The sequence below is a fragment of the Opisthocomus hoazin genome, chromosome 14 (assembly GCF_030867145.1).
Source record: "Opisthocomus hoazin isolate bOpiHoa1 chromosome 14, bOpiHoa1.hap1, whole genome shotgun sequence".
Classification (NCBI taxonomy): Eukaryota; Metazoa; Chordata; class Aves; order Opisthocomiformes; family Opisthocomidae; genus Opisthocomus; species Opisthocomus hoazin.
In genome coordinates, this window is record NC_134427.1 from 19,607,726 (window position 1) to 19,624,377 (window position 16,652).

Below are 16,652 nucleotides of genomic sequence, written 5' to 3' on the forward strand. Positions count from 1 at the left end.
CAGTTGCAGTGCCTTCACGATTAGGAATAAGTTACATGAAAGACTAAATTGTTCCTCACAAATTTCTTGCTCGTCTCCAGTGTGGTTCAACTGTAGAACATGCAGAGCTCTCTGACCCTGGTCTAGGAAGATAATACTATATAATGCATGTAAAATATTATCTGCTTATAAGTAAGTATGTTCTTAAGTACTTTGCTGGATAGAACCAGAGCCCCAGAACCTAGTAAAAAAATAATACTTTAAAATAATGTCTCAGTCTTGCATTAATGATAATTTTCTGAACAATTTTGTCTTAAAGATTTCTAAGCCAAGGTGACAGTGTATTCGCAAGACACTTCTTTCAAATATCCTGGAATGTTAATATATGAGGATTTCATATGCTTTACTCTAGAGAAGCTGATAATAGTAACTTCAGCCCAACAAAACGAAGTCGTCATATGTATATTGGCATACCTGTTTCATGGCTTTCCCTCCAAATATACAAGGATAATAATACAATTAGTGGTACTTCTCTTTAATTATGCCCTGCAGGAAAGTGTGACTGGTTAACCATGCATACACTAGAAATACAATTTTTTAAACTAACGGAACTAAAGCCCAGAGGAAGAAATATACAACACATCGTGCCTGTAAGAAGTAAAAAATGTACATCCCATAACTGCTTACTTCTGTGTCTGCATAAGCTTGCATGCTGCCTAGTAAAGCCTCTGCTTTCCAAATACACACAGCTGGAGTAATTACCAAACGAGTGTGCCAGGGCTACCTCAAGCAGTGAAATGTTTCTGGTGGCTATGCATCATTTGACTGCAAGAAGATAAGCACAGACCTTGAAGCAGACATTTTACCTGGGATATATTTCAATAGAAAGCTGTGAAAAATGCTAGAGGTGTTTTGGATTCATCTTCACATCAAAAACTGCATTTTTCACTGGGGTAGCTCTTTAGCGTCAACCGTGGATGAGGGCCTGGATTAGAACTGACTACCTGTCCCTGGAGCAAAGAACATCCCATCTGGTTAATAAGCAAAGCAAACCAAATTAATCTTTGGGTCTTCCTAAAGAAGTCAGTCATCAGCCGTTAATGTTTCTAAGTCCCCTACAATACACTGACAAATTTTAGTTAGCTCTGTATTTTGTAGGGGAATGAGTCTTCTTTCCCTTACACTAGACCAAATACTGTTTGCAAAGGCACTAATAAAGCATAACTTTTGGAAATCTCTCTTGAAGACTGGCATGTGCCTAGGACAGAGGAGTGGTGTAATGTGAGACATTGGTTACTTTTTGGTCGCAATAAGGAACTCGCAGCGACTCTCAGAGGTAGCCATAAATGAGGGGAAAAAAAACCCCCACTGAAGTAAAAGCATAGCACCATGTTCTGTGAAAAAAAAAAGGCGTTTAAGAGCACTGTTCTTTTTCTCCTCTGTGTGCAGTCAAAATCCTGGACTTGACACTTGATTTTTGTAGAATTCTGGCTGTCTTGATTCACTCATCAACCACACGCAACACAGGTTTATGAATTTATCCTTCTTCACATCAGCGATGTCTTGTCTTAGGTAACAAAGACTGTTAATGTTGCTGCATTTTTGTTACTACAAGTTCTTCATGCACACTTGGCAACGGCTGACCCGTGTTCGAAGCTGTCCTGCTTTCAGCGTTTCTGAGGGAGGAGCACTGACAAACTGCTGCGACTGTTCAACGGTCGTCAGCCAGAAGCTGTATTTGTTTGCAAAGTAATGGCATGTTCCCCTGGCACCGTTGCATTCAATGAACGGAGTAGCACGGAAATCCTCCAGGCAAGAACCAGGTGAGACAAGCGACTGACCTCCGCCTTCCGCACCAGCCGCAGTATGCTGAAATAAAGACGTCGATTTAAAGGAGTTTAAGGGAACAGAACGGGATGTTAACAGGGGAGTCCTCCAGTTCCATTGTGAAAAGGAGTAAAACAGGCAACCAAAATTATACCTCGGCTACGTCTATCTGTCTTTTGAGTCAGGGCTAGAGGTGAAGAAGCAAGTGAACGTACTCAGGCTGAACATACAGGCCTGGTATAATAGAAATCCAGCTGTTCGCTTGCAAGCTTGGAAAATGTGGAATGCCAATTTCATACTTTTCTAACTATCTTACACTAAAGAGCTTCTAGGAGAGTGCAATGGAAAATGCTCTACTTTTTCCACTGAGAGAGGGGATTAAGACAATGCTGTACCATAATTAGCATTTCTTTCCACATTTAAAGGTTTGAAGAACAAAGAATATCTATAGCAATACAGAACTACTGCATTGATGTTACCACCAAACTTGAGCAGTACAGGCGAGGCAGCCGGCTAATCGGGAACAAACTCAGAAAGCCTACAGCAGGCCAGCTGGTCAAGAGTAAATACGCAAGGCCAAGAAGCTACCGGGCTCTAGTTTCCTGTAAGCAACTCATAGAACACAGTCTCGGTCACCTCATCAAAGAGGAGGTCTAGAAATGTTCAAAGCTGACTTTGCTTTAGCAATACCATCCTTACCATAAGGAAGGAGTATCCTATCCATAGGCTGCGCCAACCCAGGGGACACTGTGGGATGGTGATGTCCTGGCTGTGCACAGCCACAGCCTGGGAAGGTGCTTCGCACACTGAGCACCGGCTGATGTACTGTGGGATCTGGACGCTGTCCACCGGCATCATGGGGATAGGAGCAGTGGTGGAGAGCCAGTAGGACTTGTCATTTCGGCTGGCGTAGTAGCACACCTCATTGATGTTGCAGTAAATAAAAGGCATGGTGCTGAAGCGAGGCAAACACGAGCCAGCAAAACCTGGAAAAATTGGAGAAGTGGTCATAGCAAGCATCTGCCTAAGGCTCCAGCTCATGCACACCAGACGTGAGTGGTGGAGGGTGGCACAAGCAACGCTGCTCCCAGCAGGGATTCTGCCCAAACAGACTTCCACCACCGCTACTACAATCACCTGTGGTACCAATGAAGATTGTTCATTCAAAACGAGATTTTGGCCTACATTTTTCATGCCTGAGAGAATCCTGTCAGCTCACCAAGATCCTGGTTGTGTGACTTCTCCTGCCCCTCCACGTACAATAAGCTGTAGCCATCCCAGAGCTTATTCATTCCTATGGGACAAGGTGGGATTTGGTCTGACTGACTGTGCTTCACTAAAGTGTATCCAACGCCCATGCTCCGGCCAGGCATTCCCGGCAAACCAAGTGAGCCCGGCTTTCCAGCAACACCTGGAAGACAGAAAAGGAGTCACTATCACTAATACACCATGCAGACCATCCATACCCAGTTTTGGCATTGCTGTCGTTGTGTTTATGTCAGTCTTGTACAATGAGGAGCCCATGTTTTGATGGTTGTTATATGACTAACGAGACTTATCAGTTCCAAACGCACACATTTCACAGTAGCACCCACCCACTTCCTACCAGATTTAATTTTCTTTCTTTGCCCAACAACTCTGGTGCCAATGCGTTAGCACATATCTCACAGTACAATAATTCTGAGGATCTCAAAACACCAATCAAAACCTAATAAATTCATTTTTGCTATAGTGCTCTTCATGATCATGTTCCTTTGACACAGAAAGGCCAAAAGTTGTACAACAAATCTTTGGCAGAATCCAAACCTTCTCTGTCTCACTGTGCCTTTCCACTACTATCCAACCCTTACAGCTGTGTTCACTGTGAATACCATTTTGCTCTTTTAGATCTTCAGGATGACTCCCACATCCACAAAACATTAAAACCAAAAGATGGTCAAAATTGCACCTAGGGAAACACCAGCAGTGACAGACAACAATGACACGTGACATAATCTTCCTCACTGAAAATTAAATTTACTTCATTGCAGATACAAGACACAAGATCGTGTACATCCCCTGGTCTTCCTAAGGTAACTGGGTGTTGGGGAGGGTCTCTGCAGAACCTGTAGGCAAACAGAATTCTACTGATTGCTTCTTTCTGATCTGTGCTCCTCAAATCATAAAATTACCTTCAAATCCCTGTGGTCCTGGGGCACCCGAAAGTCCTGGATCCCCAGCTATGCCAGGTGATCCAGGTAAACCATCACGTCCTTTCAAACCAGATCTTCCTGGCAGACCTTTTGCACCTGAAATTAAAAACAATTATTACTATCATTATTTCCTCATACTAATGCCTTCACTCCTGCAACCGTATTCCAGAAGAGAAATACGTTGTCAGCAGCCATGCTGAGAGCTCACTCTTCAACAGCTTCAAACAACTAACTCCATACAGGGATTCCACATGATCTGAGTGCCTGTTGAAGGATCACGAGGTCAGCTGAACGTTAGACAAGGCTGAAAATGCAGCACCGAGATCTGAGATAAGCTACTCATTTTAGTCTGAAGCCACATCGGACCTAAGACTCAGGTTTAAATTTGGTGCCTGTAGAAGTCTGTGAACTCTTCTCATCTGTGCCTTGCAAGATTCCTGCCACCGGGAGAACAAGAATCCTCTGGTATAATGGCCCAGATGTTGTAAGCTGAAGAAAGTTGAGCTACTTGGCTGAAATTTTGCTTAAGACTTGAAGTCACTTCTTTTGCTTGATTTCACCCTTTTCACAAACCAGAAAATTGGCCTTGATGTTCAGCCTAAGTATTATGTAAAATTAGAGCCACTGACCTTAACCAAATTCACCTTTCCCTTCCCCCCCCCCGATATTCAATGATGAGCATCTGACTGACAAATCTTTAAAAAGTCTCAAGACAGTGAAGGGTGCTCAAAATGTAAAGGCTTAGAATTTAGTGGGATGTGAGAGGAAGTGCCTGCTCACGGACCCTTACAATCCATTCAGGACTGTCCTGATCCCAAATCAGAAAGGTCTGGCATGGATCGGATAACCCAACAATAAAATAAGTGTTCAGGATGGTACAAGCTCAAGTATAACAAAATAGTATAGAGAGACAGAAGGCGTTATGCAGTGGCACAGAGCTAGATGCCTCACATGTAATGTGGAAGGTTAGTATTAGTATAAAGAAACGTGACTGGGAAACAGATGAGTGATGTTTGCACAACTTCTGTAAAGATTAAGCATTAGAAATAGTATAAATATGGGTAATTTCCCAATGAACTTCCCTCTTTCACTGCTCTGCTGTGTCTGTTACCTGATTGCCTGACCTGTATTACTAATAGTTCTCTCAGCTTTTACTCCCTGCACGTTTATTCACTTCAGGAACTGACAACAGGAAGCCAGCAATGAACACAGCTCTGTCCACTGTGATGGGGCTCAGGATGGCGCCTAGGGGGAAGGACTGTGCCAAGTGATGTTCCTGCTCTAAAAGTTTTCATGAATAAAAGAGAATACTAACATTTTAAAGTTGCCTAAATGGCAGTGCTAAGAAAGGAAATATGGGAACTTGCTGGGCCTAGGAGATTCAGCTGGTGCAGGACCCACTAAAGTCGCTTTGTCAAACAACATCAATCACAGTGGTGCAGGCTGAAGTTGCCAGCACTTCTCCAGTTACAGTAGTTCGTTGACAATTCATATAATTCTCCGTGGTGAATCATTTTCACGACCACTCCACCTGCTAGTACCGAAGCTGGTATCGTATCAGCTACATCACAGGCTGCTGCACCTAATTCTGCAAACCTAATTAAAAAATACTATACAAATGCATGAACATAATTTATCAAATACATTCTCATAATAATAAAACATGATATTTGTATGCATTTTTCTGGAATGATTTCATCTCTTAGAAAAACCTGTAAACCTTCCTAAAGCATTTGAGAAAATAATGTTCTTCCAGAAGGCCAGCATTTCAGGGATCTGAGTGTACTTTTTACCTGGTTTTCCAGCTGGGCCCTGGAATCCAGGATCTCCATCAAAGCCAGGGACGCCATCGATTCCTGGCAGACCAGGTAAGCCTGCAGGGGCTGTGATTTCTTCTGGCTGTGGGGTTACACCTGGAGCCCCTTGTCGGCCAGGGACACCTGCAGACAGTGCAAATGACACTGTAAGCACCCCACAAAAAACTCAGTTTTGATGATAATACTGACACAAAGGAGAAGTGTGCTAAATTAAGACCGCCTTAGTACATCAGCACTGGGTAACTTTGTAAAAAGTGGTACCTCAAGCTCTTCCTAATTTATTTCAATCTCTGAGAAACTAAGAGTCCCCCAAATAAGCCCATTAACGGAGCTCTGAAATTTTCCCCAGCCCAAAGCATGTGCAATAAAGTACAGCTTTTCAAATCCTCCAGCACTCACCTCGATGGCCCATTTCACCTTTCAGCCCAGGGTAACCAGGATCCCCTGGAAGCCCATCTTTACCTGGCATCCCCATAAGGCCAGGCTCCCCTCTTACACCTGCAAAGACACACAGCAAAAAACCTCAGGGGCTAAGCATAGCATCCTGATTCTGACCCACAGCTGGGGCACTGAGAAACACACTGATGGCAGCAATGGCAACGGCATTTCAGCTCTGAGATGGAGGGGACCACGATCCTTAGGGAACTCTATGCCCATTTTGATGTTCAGAATAGCTGCAGAGGCTCAAGACAAGAATTTTCACTGCTACATAATTACACTTTATTGAAAGTATTCTTCCCCTCCCTTGGGTAACCCAGGAAAAGTGTTTGGGGAGTACACATCTTTTGTGTTTGGAACCCACCTCTATGAACAGCACAGACGGATGGGGCTGACAGCCTACAAAGACAGCATACAGTGCTTCACCTGGCAATGGTTCTCCATCCTTTCCTGGCTTTTGAGCTGTGCAGTTTCGCTGAAACCTTGCTATTAGAGTTCTCATTTGCAGCTGCCCTCCACTGTCCTTTGGTAGAGACCAAGCAGAGAGCAACTTGCTCCCTGCATTTGCCCAGAAAAAGGTTTCCTAACTCCTACAATCCTTTTAGCCTCTTGAGGAGACCTAAATCCACCACATTATGCCTCTGAGCATACATGATAGGTGGGATGAAACAGCATCTCCAGTTCTTGCCTAGACAGGAGAGAGCCACACATAGATATGTAAGTGGGTAACTGCAGTTGACAAGCACAGCACGACTGCATGTGGACATCATCTATTCAGAAAACAAAAAACGAAGAGGAAAAAAATACACTGAAGAGCACCTGGAGCAGCCCTCACTTTGCTGCTTTTAGAGTCAGTAGGTAAAACCTGCATGGACCAAAAGCAAAGACTTAGACCACAAATGCAGCTGTGCTTACACCTGAACAAAGATTTGTTTCAAAGCAGTCACACTAACCACACAATAGCCATTCATACTGCCAAAGTGACAGCTGCCAAACCACACTCAGACCCTTTTGAGGCAAGATTACCTTTGAATCCAGATGCTCCAGGGAGTCCAATTGGACCAGGGAATCCCACGTCACCCTTAATGCCTCGCAAGCCAAGAACACCAGGGAAACCTGGACTGCCTGTGTCACCTTGGTCAGAAGCTGGGCCAGGGGGCCCTCGTAGTCCTGGAGGACCTGGAAAACCTAGAGGCAACAGGGGTAATTAGCACAATCTGCTTCTGGGGTAAAACAAATGCTGGGGCTATCCCCAGTGCATGTTTCTAAGGGACAGTCATTGTTTGGGTGTCTATGTTTCCAGGAGCGTTCTTCCCCCAAAGGTAAAGAACCAGACCCCACCTGCATATATCCACTTAGGTCTCAAACTTTTAAATTCTTTTAACCATGTTCATTTTGCTTCAAATTCTGGGCCTGAGCATAGCCCTTGCCCCACCTCACAGCTAGCCTGGTGGCTCAGACATTCTCTAGGAGAAAGAGAGCAGTGGCTTCAGATCCTTGGCCAGGGAAAGGCCTAGAGTCTCACCCTCTCCGACAAGGCTGTGAGGTATTGAATGGCTACCAATGCCTTCATGACCAATCGTTCAAACCATACTTGCTGTCGACCCTACAGCAAGTACTTCTTATGTACCTCCAAGTGGCAACGAAGCTTTGCTGCCTCCCAGCTCACATGGGATACTTCTAAACTTCACACAGAGCCTACAATTACAGCTGTGGAAACCATAGTCCAAAATGGAGCTGGTGTCCAAATTTAGACATATTACTCTGGACTTAAGTATCTACCTTAGGGCCTGAGTCTGTCTTCTGTACCACAACAGGTGAAATGAATATGGACTAGAGCGCTTTAGTAACAGGCTAAATCAAATCAAGATTCAACAGCAGGAATTTGAAACAGATCTACTCATTCTTGGTCCTGGATCTAGAACCCAGGTTATTAAAGTGAGAGTACTCATCCAAGTAATTTCCACTCAGAGCTCTTCAAAGGAAGCCCATAAAGAAATCCCCTTAGCTAGTCCACTCTCCTTAAGAGGCCTCTCTTCATACCTGAACTCCCATCAGTTCCTGGATGGCCAGCATCCCCAGGTCTCCCACGTATATCAGAAGGAAGAGAAACTCCAGGTGTTCCTGGCAAGCCAGGCAGTCCCATAGGACCAGGGGGACCTAAAACAAGAAATACAAAGTGAGAGAGCATACCCAAAGCTCTTCAGTGACCTTCACAGACCTGGACAGAAGTAGTGGCTGGGTAGTATTTACACTGAGAAAGAACAAAGAGACATCTCACTACCTGAGGGGAAAAATTACGTATTCTGCTCTTCAGAAGAGAGGTATAGACACTATAAAAACTGTGTAACCAACTGTTTCCCAAATATATAGCCACATCACAGATACAACGTTTACCTGTTGAACTACTAACCACCTCTGTGGCTTCAGGAGTTCTCTTTGGTAATTCTGCTGACCATGCAACCCATTAACGTGAGCTGCAGTACATCCTTTGTGGCCAGCAGGTTGAGGGAGGGGATTCTGCCCCTCTGCCCCGCTCTGCTGAGACCCCCTCCCGGGAGTCCTGTGTCCAGCTCTGGAGCCCTCAGCACAGGACAGACCTGAAGCTGTTGGAGCAGGGCCAGAGGAGGCCACAAAAACAATCAGAGGGACGGAACAACACCTCTCCTGTGAGGAAATGCTGGGCGAGCTGGGGCTGTTCAACCTGGAGAAGAGAAGGCTCTGGGCAGACCTTATTGCAGCCTTTCAGTACTTAAAGGGGGGAAGATGGGGACAAACTTTTTAGCAGGGCCTGCTGCGATAGAACAAAGGGCAATGGTTTTAAACTAAAAGATAGATTTAGACTGGATATAAGGAAGAAATTTTTTATTTTGAGGGTGGTGAAGCACTGGCACAGGTTGCCCAGAGAGGTGGTCGCTGCCCCATCCCTGGAAACATTCAAGGCCAGATTGGACGGGGCCTGAGCAACCTGATCTGGTTGAAGATGTCTCTGCTCACTGCAGAGGGGTGTTACCAGATGACCTTTAAAGGTCCCTTCCAACCCAAACTATTGTATGTTTCTATGATCCTGCTGGGCTTCCAGAACATCAATATTTACCTATGTCTCCTGATGCGCCTTTTGGTCCAGGGAATCCTAGAGCTCCTCTGCCCAAGCCTGGAGAACCTTCTTCACCCTTTGGACCTGGGAGGCCTGCAGGCCCTTTCAGTCCAGCTTCACTCAGACCTAATTAAACATGGTTAACAAAGATAAGAGAACCTATTCAAATTGCCGTTAAATTATTATACAAACTGAGCTGTAACAAAAAAATTAGTCATTTACTACTCTCTGCCATTTTCAGCACAGAAACAGAAAGAGATTTGGTGCCTCACGTGCTACCCTGGTTGTGCAGAGTGAATTTAAACAATTTGCAAGATGCTGAGAGAGAAGCATATGAGTGGTTTTGTCTTCCCACAAGCTCTTGCACAAGGACGTGAACATAGCACTCCTGTAACAGGATTTGCCTGCCAGACTGTATGCTGCATCTCTCAAGAGGATGCAACATGGACTCAGGCTTCTGGTCTTTAAATAATCTCGTGTTCAGCATGTTCACTCTGGTAAGAGGAAATACTAAGCAGCGATCTCAGGAAAATTGTGGAGGACCTATATGCTGTAAATCACTACCTTCCAACAGAGAATGTTCTAAACAAAGAAAACATAGCTATAATTTGAGTTGCACACATCAAGACTGTTTGTCCATTTTCACACATAAAATGCCTGCCACAAATTTTAAGTGCTGCTTTACAAGATGACTGTAACTAAAGACTAACTTTCCTCTTTGGAAAGGTCTTTCTCCACCTCTTTACATTTAGTAAAACACTGTCTGCAAAACAGAACCAAATTCTATTTCATATGGTTAAAATTAAGAAAAAATCCAGCAGAAGCTTCCCAAAAGCAGAATCCAGAATCTAATCAAAGAAATCAGCTTCTGATTTTACTGATGCCTTTCTTGAGCTCCATACAAAGGAGGGCTATGGAAAGCTGTAAGGAAATATGCCATCGCTTAGCCCAACTCAAAGCAAGCATTTAGTGCTGCCCTGCTAAAATCAAACATTCCTTAGGAATAGAAAAGTTTTATGATTTCTTTCCATCGACTCTCCAGCAGTGACACAGTCCTTCAGGAATTCAAGGACAACTATCACCAGAAAAACCTCTCCACCCCACAGGCTGCATCCTATTCTTACCGGCATTAAAGAAGAATTTGTTCATGCACATTCAGTATCCTGAGGTTTTTCTTCAGGTTATAATTAAATCCAGAACTGGGTGAAATAGGAGAATTTTGTGGGGAACACTGCTTTCATGACCAACCAGTGTATGCCTTTCCCCAGCTATGACACTTCTACTACACATTTCGTTTACCTGGTGTTCCAGGAGAGCCTTTTGTGCCTGGCAAGCCATTCAGACCGTTTAAACCTGGAAATCCATGGAACCCTGAAGAGACATTTGGAACACATAAGCAAGCAAATAAGCAAATAACTTAGTTAAGTGGAAATGCATAAGAAGTTTTATGGAGACTACAACATGTATGAGAAACCTGACATGCAAGGGAACACAGTATGTAAAGTCTTCCTTCACACAGGCCCCTTTCATGGAAACTCTTCCCACTGCTCTCACCAGTTTTACCCTCAGTGAATGCTCAACAGTGATCCAAATCAAGAGAGGGCCTCTCCCTTTCCAATCACTCCTCTGCTCATTTCTAGCAGCTGGTGCCTGCACTAGCATTGCCAAGGAATGAGCTGATTTCCCACGCACAGCTGGCCCACATGTACGAGCGCTGCCTGCCTGCTGTGATATACTTGGCCAAAACACTGGTTTTCTGACCCAATTTCTCTCCCCATGTGCAGGCTCCAGATATACCTTTAGGTCCTGCTGTTCCACGAGCTCCAGGGGGTCCAACAGATCCTGTCTGCCCTGGAGGTCCTGGTGGCCCAGGGATTCCTCTCAGGCCAGCATTTCCAGGGATTCCTAAAAACAAGCAGAAAAATGTTCCTGTACTACACATCCAGGGTGGATGCAGCTCTACCTTACAGCTTCTGTTCCTGCACTTAACTCCTAAGATGGGTGAATCTACTACTGAGATAAAGCAAAACCAGATCCAAATCTCTCCTCACTACCACTACTAGCATAGCACTAGCAAGCTATTTATTTGACATAGCACTTGTCAAGCTATTTATCTGATAGCTTTTTTGCTGTTGTTTTAATCATAGCAATGACATTGTTCATCATCCAACAAGAGACACAGTGGAACAGTTCACATGCTGAATAACTAATTAACTTGTTTTTCAAATAAAATATTCCAATAATGACTTTCACTGTTTTCCCATCTTTACTCGTGAAAACAATTTGAGAATCTACCTGCTAGTTACACCACTACCCAAAGACACTTGTAGCCATCCTTCTGGGTAGGTTTGGCTCTAAAGAGGGAACAAACAGCAGTGTTGCAATGGAAGATTTTAGAGCAGCCTTGCCCGTAAGCAGCTGCAAAGAAGCTGCTACTGCTTGTACCTAACTGAGGCCTTCCCTATTTATGAAAGGAATTCCTTTAGGTTTCCATTGTGCAGGATTCACCACATGGTTGACTCACAAGATCGGTCACTACAGGACAAGGTGACACCTTACATTAGCGTCAAAGAAAATTCCCATCTTCTTGTCAACCTTCTTGCTTAAGCTTCAACTGAGACAGGCCAGCTAGGGCTACGGAAACAACAGGTTGAGGTTGTTCTACAGTCACACCACGAACTGCAGAACTTTGTCCAGTACCTGCTGGCCCTTCTTGGCCAAGATCTCCTGGGCCACCTTTGAGTCCATTCACTCCAGTGTTTCCTGGGTAGCCTGGTTCACCCTTGAGTCCTTCTCTCCCTCTCTCTCCTGAAAGAATAAAAACAGATAGAATGCTAGAGCACAAGTCAAAGTAGAGGAAGGTGTGAAGAGAATGAGAAACACGTTAGGCTGAGGCTGCAGCACATGTGTCTGCTTAGCCATGGTCTGGGCCCAGGACTGGACTCCCTGGATGCCAAATACCAGTGCAAGTTCACAAGTTCCTCCTCAGGAAGTGAAGTGGGACCAAGCATTAGAATTGGGCTGTTGTCAGAGATGTTCATTATCATCCATATCTGTGCCCCACCTGGATTACAGACTCCTCAAATCTCACTTCCAGGAGAGCACTAAAGTGTTTAAGTTTATAGATTACAAAGATTCCCAAATTGGGCAACGCTATCCTGTTTAATCTCTAGAATTTTGCATTCTTGAAGTGGGCAATCAAGGGCTACTTTACCTGGGAATCCTGGGTCCCCTTGCTCTCCTTTTGCTCCAGCAACGCCAGGAACGCCAACAGACTCTCCCTGGTCACCTGGAAAAGAAAGACAAGGTGGGGAGGCCAGACTGTGGGGAGCAGTATTCAGGGCTGCTCTATAGCCTTGTTTATGCTTGCCTATACCTCAAATCCATGGAGCAAACAAAGACAATTTAGTTTGAAAATGCTTATAAATAGCAATGGATGTAAATTCACTCATGCAAGTGTATGGTAAGACAAACACTTATGGGTAACTCCACAACATCCTGCCCTTTATACTTTTGACACAAGGAGATGAGAGAGAAGGGTGCGTCTCGTACTGTCCAACATGCTTCACACAATGCTGTGGCCAAACTTTCAAAGGACCATAAAGTATTTAAGCATTTAGCTTGAGACTGATCTCATCTGAATGAAGCCCCTTACAAGGAGACACCTATGTCAGGGCCAGTCATTGGTGAGCAACGGACACTTCTAGAACATTACTCATTCATATTATTCATGAATATTAGGACTGTGTGTACTGAAAGACCATGTAGACTATGGAAGATTTCTTACCCTTTGGACCAGGGATGCCAATAGGTCCTGGGAATCCAGGTGTTCCTATGATACCATCTGAACCCTGAAAAGAACCCACCAAAATTAGCCTTTGCTTTTTATTCTTGCTGTTCCAAATTTGGGTCTTGTGGGACAACAGACCGCAAAGCTGTAGGAAGAAATACTATCCAAAGACTCAGTCAACAGTATGAGCCAAAAAAACTAGTCTGGAAGTTCTGTAAGGAAAAATCCTGCCAGCTTCTGCTGCTTTGCTACAGAAGCACCAATTAGAACAGAGGATTCTCCTAAGAGCACTTAGAGAAGATAAAGATACTTAAGAAGGTATTTACCCTTTCTCCTGGCATTCCTGGAAATCCGATGATACCGTGTGTACCCTTCTGTCCTGGCAGCCCAGGCTGTCCAGGTGGACCAGGGAAGCCTGGGTCACCATGAAGACCTCTCTCTTTGCTTGCTGACCCAATTGGACCAGGGAGACCAGGCTGTCCACGGCTTCCTGGGATCCCTTTATCGCCTGGGTTATACAATAGAGTGTAATTTAATTGCATGATATGGACATTCAGTTCATATGGGCCAACTGACCTGTTACCCGAAGCTCTCCTTAAAGAAAAGGAGGGGAAGGCATTAGCTCTGCAGAGCAGAGCTTCAGAGGAAAATTGTTTTCTCAAAACACAGAATTGCCACATGCATATCTTGCTAGAATGTGAATGGCAGAACAGAAAATAGGAATACTGCAGGCACTGGTACTCCACTGTGAATAAACATAGTTACTGAACAACTGATACTGGCAACTAACTACAATGTTGTGAAATACCTCTAGGTCCAGGGAATCCTCCAAGTCCAGCTAATCCAGGATCTCCTTTGTCTCCTTTGAATTGCAGTGCCTGTTCTGGAGGCCCAAGAACAGGAAGACCAGGTGGACCTACATCACCTCTGTCACCTGAAGAAATAAAGTCAGGAAATCTTCTTGCAAAATAATCTAACATAGAAAGGGTATAACGCTAGAAGCTGGCAGACAAAAACAGAACTTCTACATCTCCTGATGCAAATTCATCAGTAAGTGCTCAGCATCTTTGGCAACCAGACCGAAGTATTTCACAAGGAAGAACAGAACACAGTATTTAGAAGGAAATGTTAAATACGCAGACATCTCAGAAGCGCCTCCTAAGTCCCTCTGCTGCACAGCCAGCAAAAGCCTTTCAGCTGTTTCTCACCTTTTTGACCTTGGAGGCCCACAGCTCCAGGGCTCCCTTTCCCTCCAGCTGTGCCAGGAGCTCCTTTAAACCCATTCACCCCAGGGACACCAGGCAGGCCTGGCATGCCAGGGAAACCAAGCAGGCCAGAAGAGCCTTTCTCGCCTGTATGGAAAAGTTGAAAAATAGAAAGGGAACATTAGTCTCTTCCAGTACACTGCATACCCACATAGCTGGGAGGCAGAGGAAGCATGGGTCTGGCCAACCACCCAAATCTGGGTAGTAAAACTTCACGGCGCAAGCACAGCGCAGCCGCTTCTCTCATGGGTCTCCACTCATGATACTTTCAACCAGCACTTTTCAGTTCACCTTTGAGAGCCTGGTCCTGCTTCCATTGGAGAGCAAAACCCAATCAATTTCCAAGAGAGCAACATGCAGTTACATAGCTCTATTGCTCTCCACCTAAAATAATACAGAATTCTCCAAGTAACCAACAAATGTACTGGTGCTTAATGATGATACAGATTGTAAATTTTTACTTCCCATTTGGTTTCTGCTTCATTCTTGCCCTTCTATAAATTTCATTCACTGTGCCTCATTTCTTCAGTTTTCTTGTCTTTCTATCTTGATTTCCATGTCCATAAGGGCCCAAGTCCTTTAAGATGGATCTCCTTATGACCATGATTTGATAATTAAATCCATCATTTGTAATTTATAACTCAGCAGCAAAACAAATGCATTGCAACACTAGTTGGGAGTTCATTCTCTTCTGACAAGTTGGGCCTAAAATCAGTATTAATAACATTATTTTTTTGTGGGCACAGTAATCTCAGACTATTCCCCCAGTGGAACACATACCTTTTGGCCCAGAGAAACCTGGACGTCCATCTTGACCAAAAGGCCCAGGTGGCCCTAAGAATCCTCTTTCCCCAGGAGATCCTGGAGCACCATCAAGACCTGGGAAGCCTTTCATACCAGCAGGGCCTTGTGGACCTACATCCCCAGTCAAGCCTTTGACTCCAGGAAGTCCTGAATCAATACAAGAAAGAACTCAATAGATAATGTCACACAAACACTACCACAATTTGTGGACAGCTTCCCAAACTCTTTAAACACAGCATCATTTCTAATACAACAAATGGACCTTACGGCACATGCAGCCTACTAGAAGGCATAAAGCTTAGAATTGCAAAAGCATTAGTCATCTAATAATAAATTACCTATGAAGAGGGTTACTGCCTACATCACTACATAACTGGCAAGAGTGAAACCCCTTATGATGTATCTATTTTTGTCTCCTTTACCAGACACTAAACTGTAGCGTAGCAGTCTTACCTTTATCATCAAGGCAGCCAAACCAGAATAGGGAGCATCATTAATGCCAACTTCTGCTACCTACCCCATCCTCTGGGTGAACCAGAGATTAATTGGAGAGGCTTGTTTTTACAAGTTTCTTTTCCACCTTGGTAGTTCAAGTGTTACTTCTCAAGAGCAAATTGCTTACTAAGGGAACAAGCTTTTGATTGTGCTGTCACAAAACCAACATCATATGCACTGTTTTGCTTCTAAATGTTTCAGAATGTTTCTAGCTGAAGCTTTGTAATGGTTTACAATTTTAAATAAAGGCTCAAACCATTGAAAACAGAATGCTCAGATCCAAAGAAATGAAGAGAAGGAAAAATCAGGCAGCTTCTGAAAAATGGCATTTGCAGCAGCACCCAATATATGAGCTTTGTTATATGCAGGGTTGAAATGTTTTAAGTTACAACCCAGTATTTTTTAAAGCAGAAGATGAAATGGCTGTTTTATTTAAGAAGACACACACACTTAAAATCTGTACATATTATTAAGGACTTCCTTACAGGCTTCAGGCTTTGTTACTGTCTGAGCATTCTCACTGCAATGGTTCTTTGCCTTCTGGTTTGATTAGCAATAATAAGGGGTATCACCTATAGTCAATGCAATTCTTGTAGCATTAAAAGCTAGGCTGTTAGTCCGTGAGCTTTTATGCTACGCTGCATTTTCTCACCTTGACAGCCTATGTGAAGAACCCATAACCAAACAGTGTGACATCAGAAATGGAGAGTTGATGATAAATGGAATAGAAACATGGTGAAGGAAAAAACAGACAACATATGTAAACAGAAAGAACAAAGGTACAAAAGAAATTAATGATTCAGAGAGACAATAGCAGCAAAAACCTTAATCATTTGGAGCCTGTCATCCCAGCAATGTGAGGTTTTTAAAAACAGTTGAAGGGAAGTCATACATGGCATACAGTCCAAAAATGTAAAACAATACAGAGGCAGAAGCAATGTTAACATT

The 16,652-nt window shown here is 43.9% G+C and overlaps 1 protein-coding gene across 1 annotated transcript in view; it reads right to left on the reverse strand.

Moving 5' to 3' along the window:
• Window positions 1-1,347: 1,347 nt before the first annotated feature.
• The window catches only part of COL4A6 (collagen type IV alpha 6 chain), a 103,629-nt gene continuing 88,324 nt past the window's right edge, over window positions 1,348-16,652 (reverse strand). The window contains exons 27-45 of the mRNA XM_009945244.2: window positions 16,357-16,365; window positions 15,186-15,356; window positions 14,349-14,492; window positions 13,949-14,074; window positions 13,467-13,648; window positions 13,138-13,201; window positions 12,565-12,639; window positions 12,051-12,158; window positions 11,148-11,255; window positions 10,650-10,721; window positions 9,351-9,476; window positions 8,297-8,413; window positions 7,280-7,441; window positions 6,215-6,313; window positions 5,792-5,938; window positions 3,978-4,094; window positions 3,026-3,217; window positions 2,506-2,792; window positions 1,348-1,848 (exon numbers count right to left, since the gene is read on the reverse strand). Of these exons, the coding sequence (XP_009943546.2) occupies window positions 1,588-1,848; window positions 2,506-2,792; window positions 3,026-3,217; window positions 3,978-4,094; window positions 5,792-5,938; window positions 6,215-6,313; window positions 7,280-7,441; window positions 8,297-8,413; window positions 9,351-9,476; window positions 10,650-10,721; window positions 11,148-11,255; window positions 12,051-12,158; window positions 12,565-12,639; window positions 13,138-13,201; window positions 13,467-13,648; window positions 13,949-14,074; window positions 14,349-14,492; window positions 15,186-15,356; window positions 16,357-16,365 (2,567 nt within the window). The 3' untranslated portion in view covers window positions 1,348-1,587. The remainder of the gene's footprint in view (window positions 1,849-2,505; window positions 2,793-3,025; window positions 3,218-3,977; window positions 4,095-5,791; window positions 5,939-6,214; window positions 6,314-7,279; window positions 7,442-8,296; window positions 8,414-9,350; window positions 9,477-10,649; window positions 10,722-11,147; window positions 11,256-12,050; window positions 12,159-12,564; window positions 12,640-13,137; window positions 13,202-13,466; window positions 13,649-13,948; window positions 14,075-14,348; window positions 14,493-15,185; window positions 15,357-16,356; window positions 16,366-16,652) is intronic.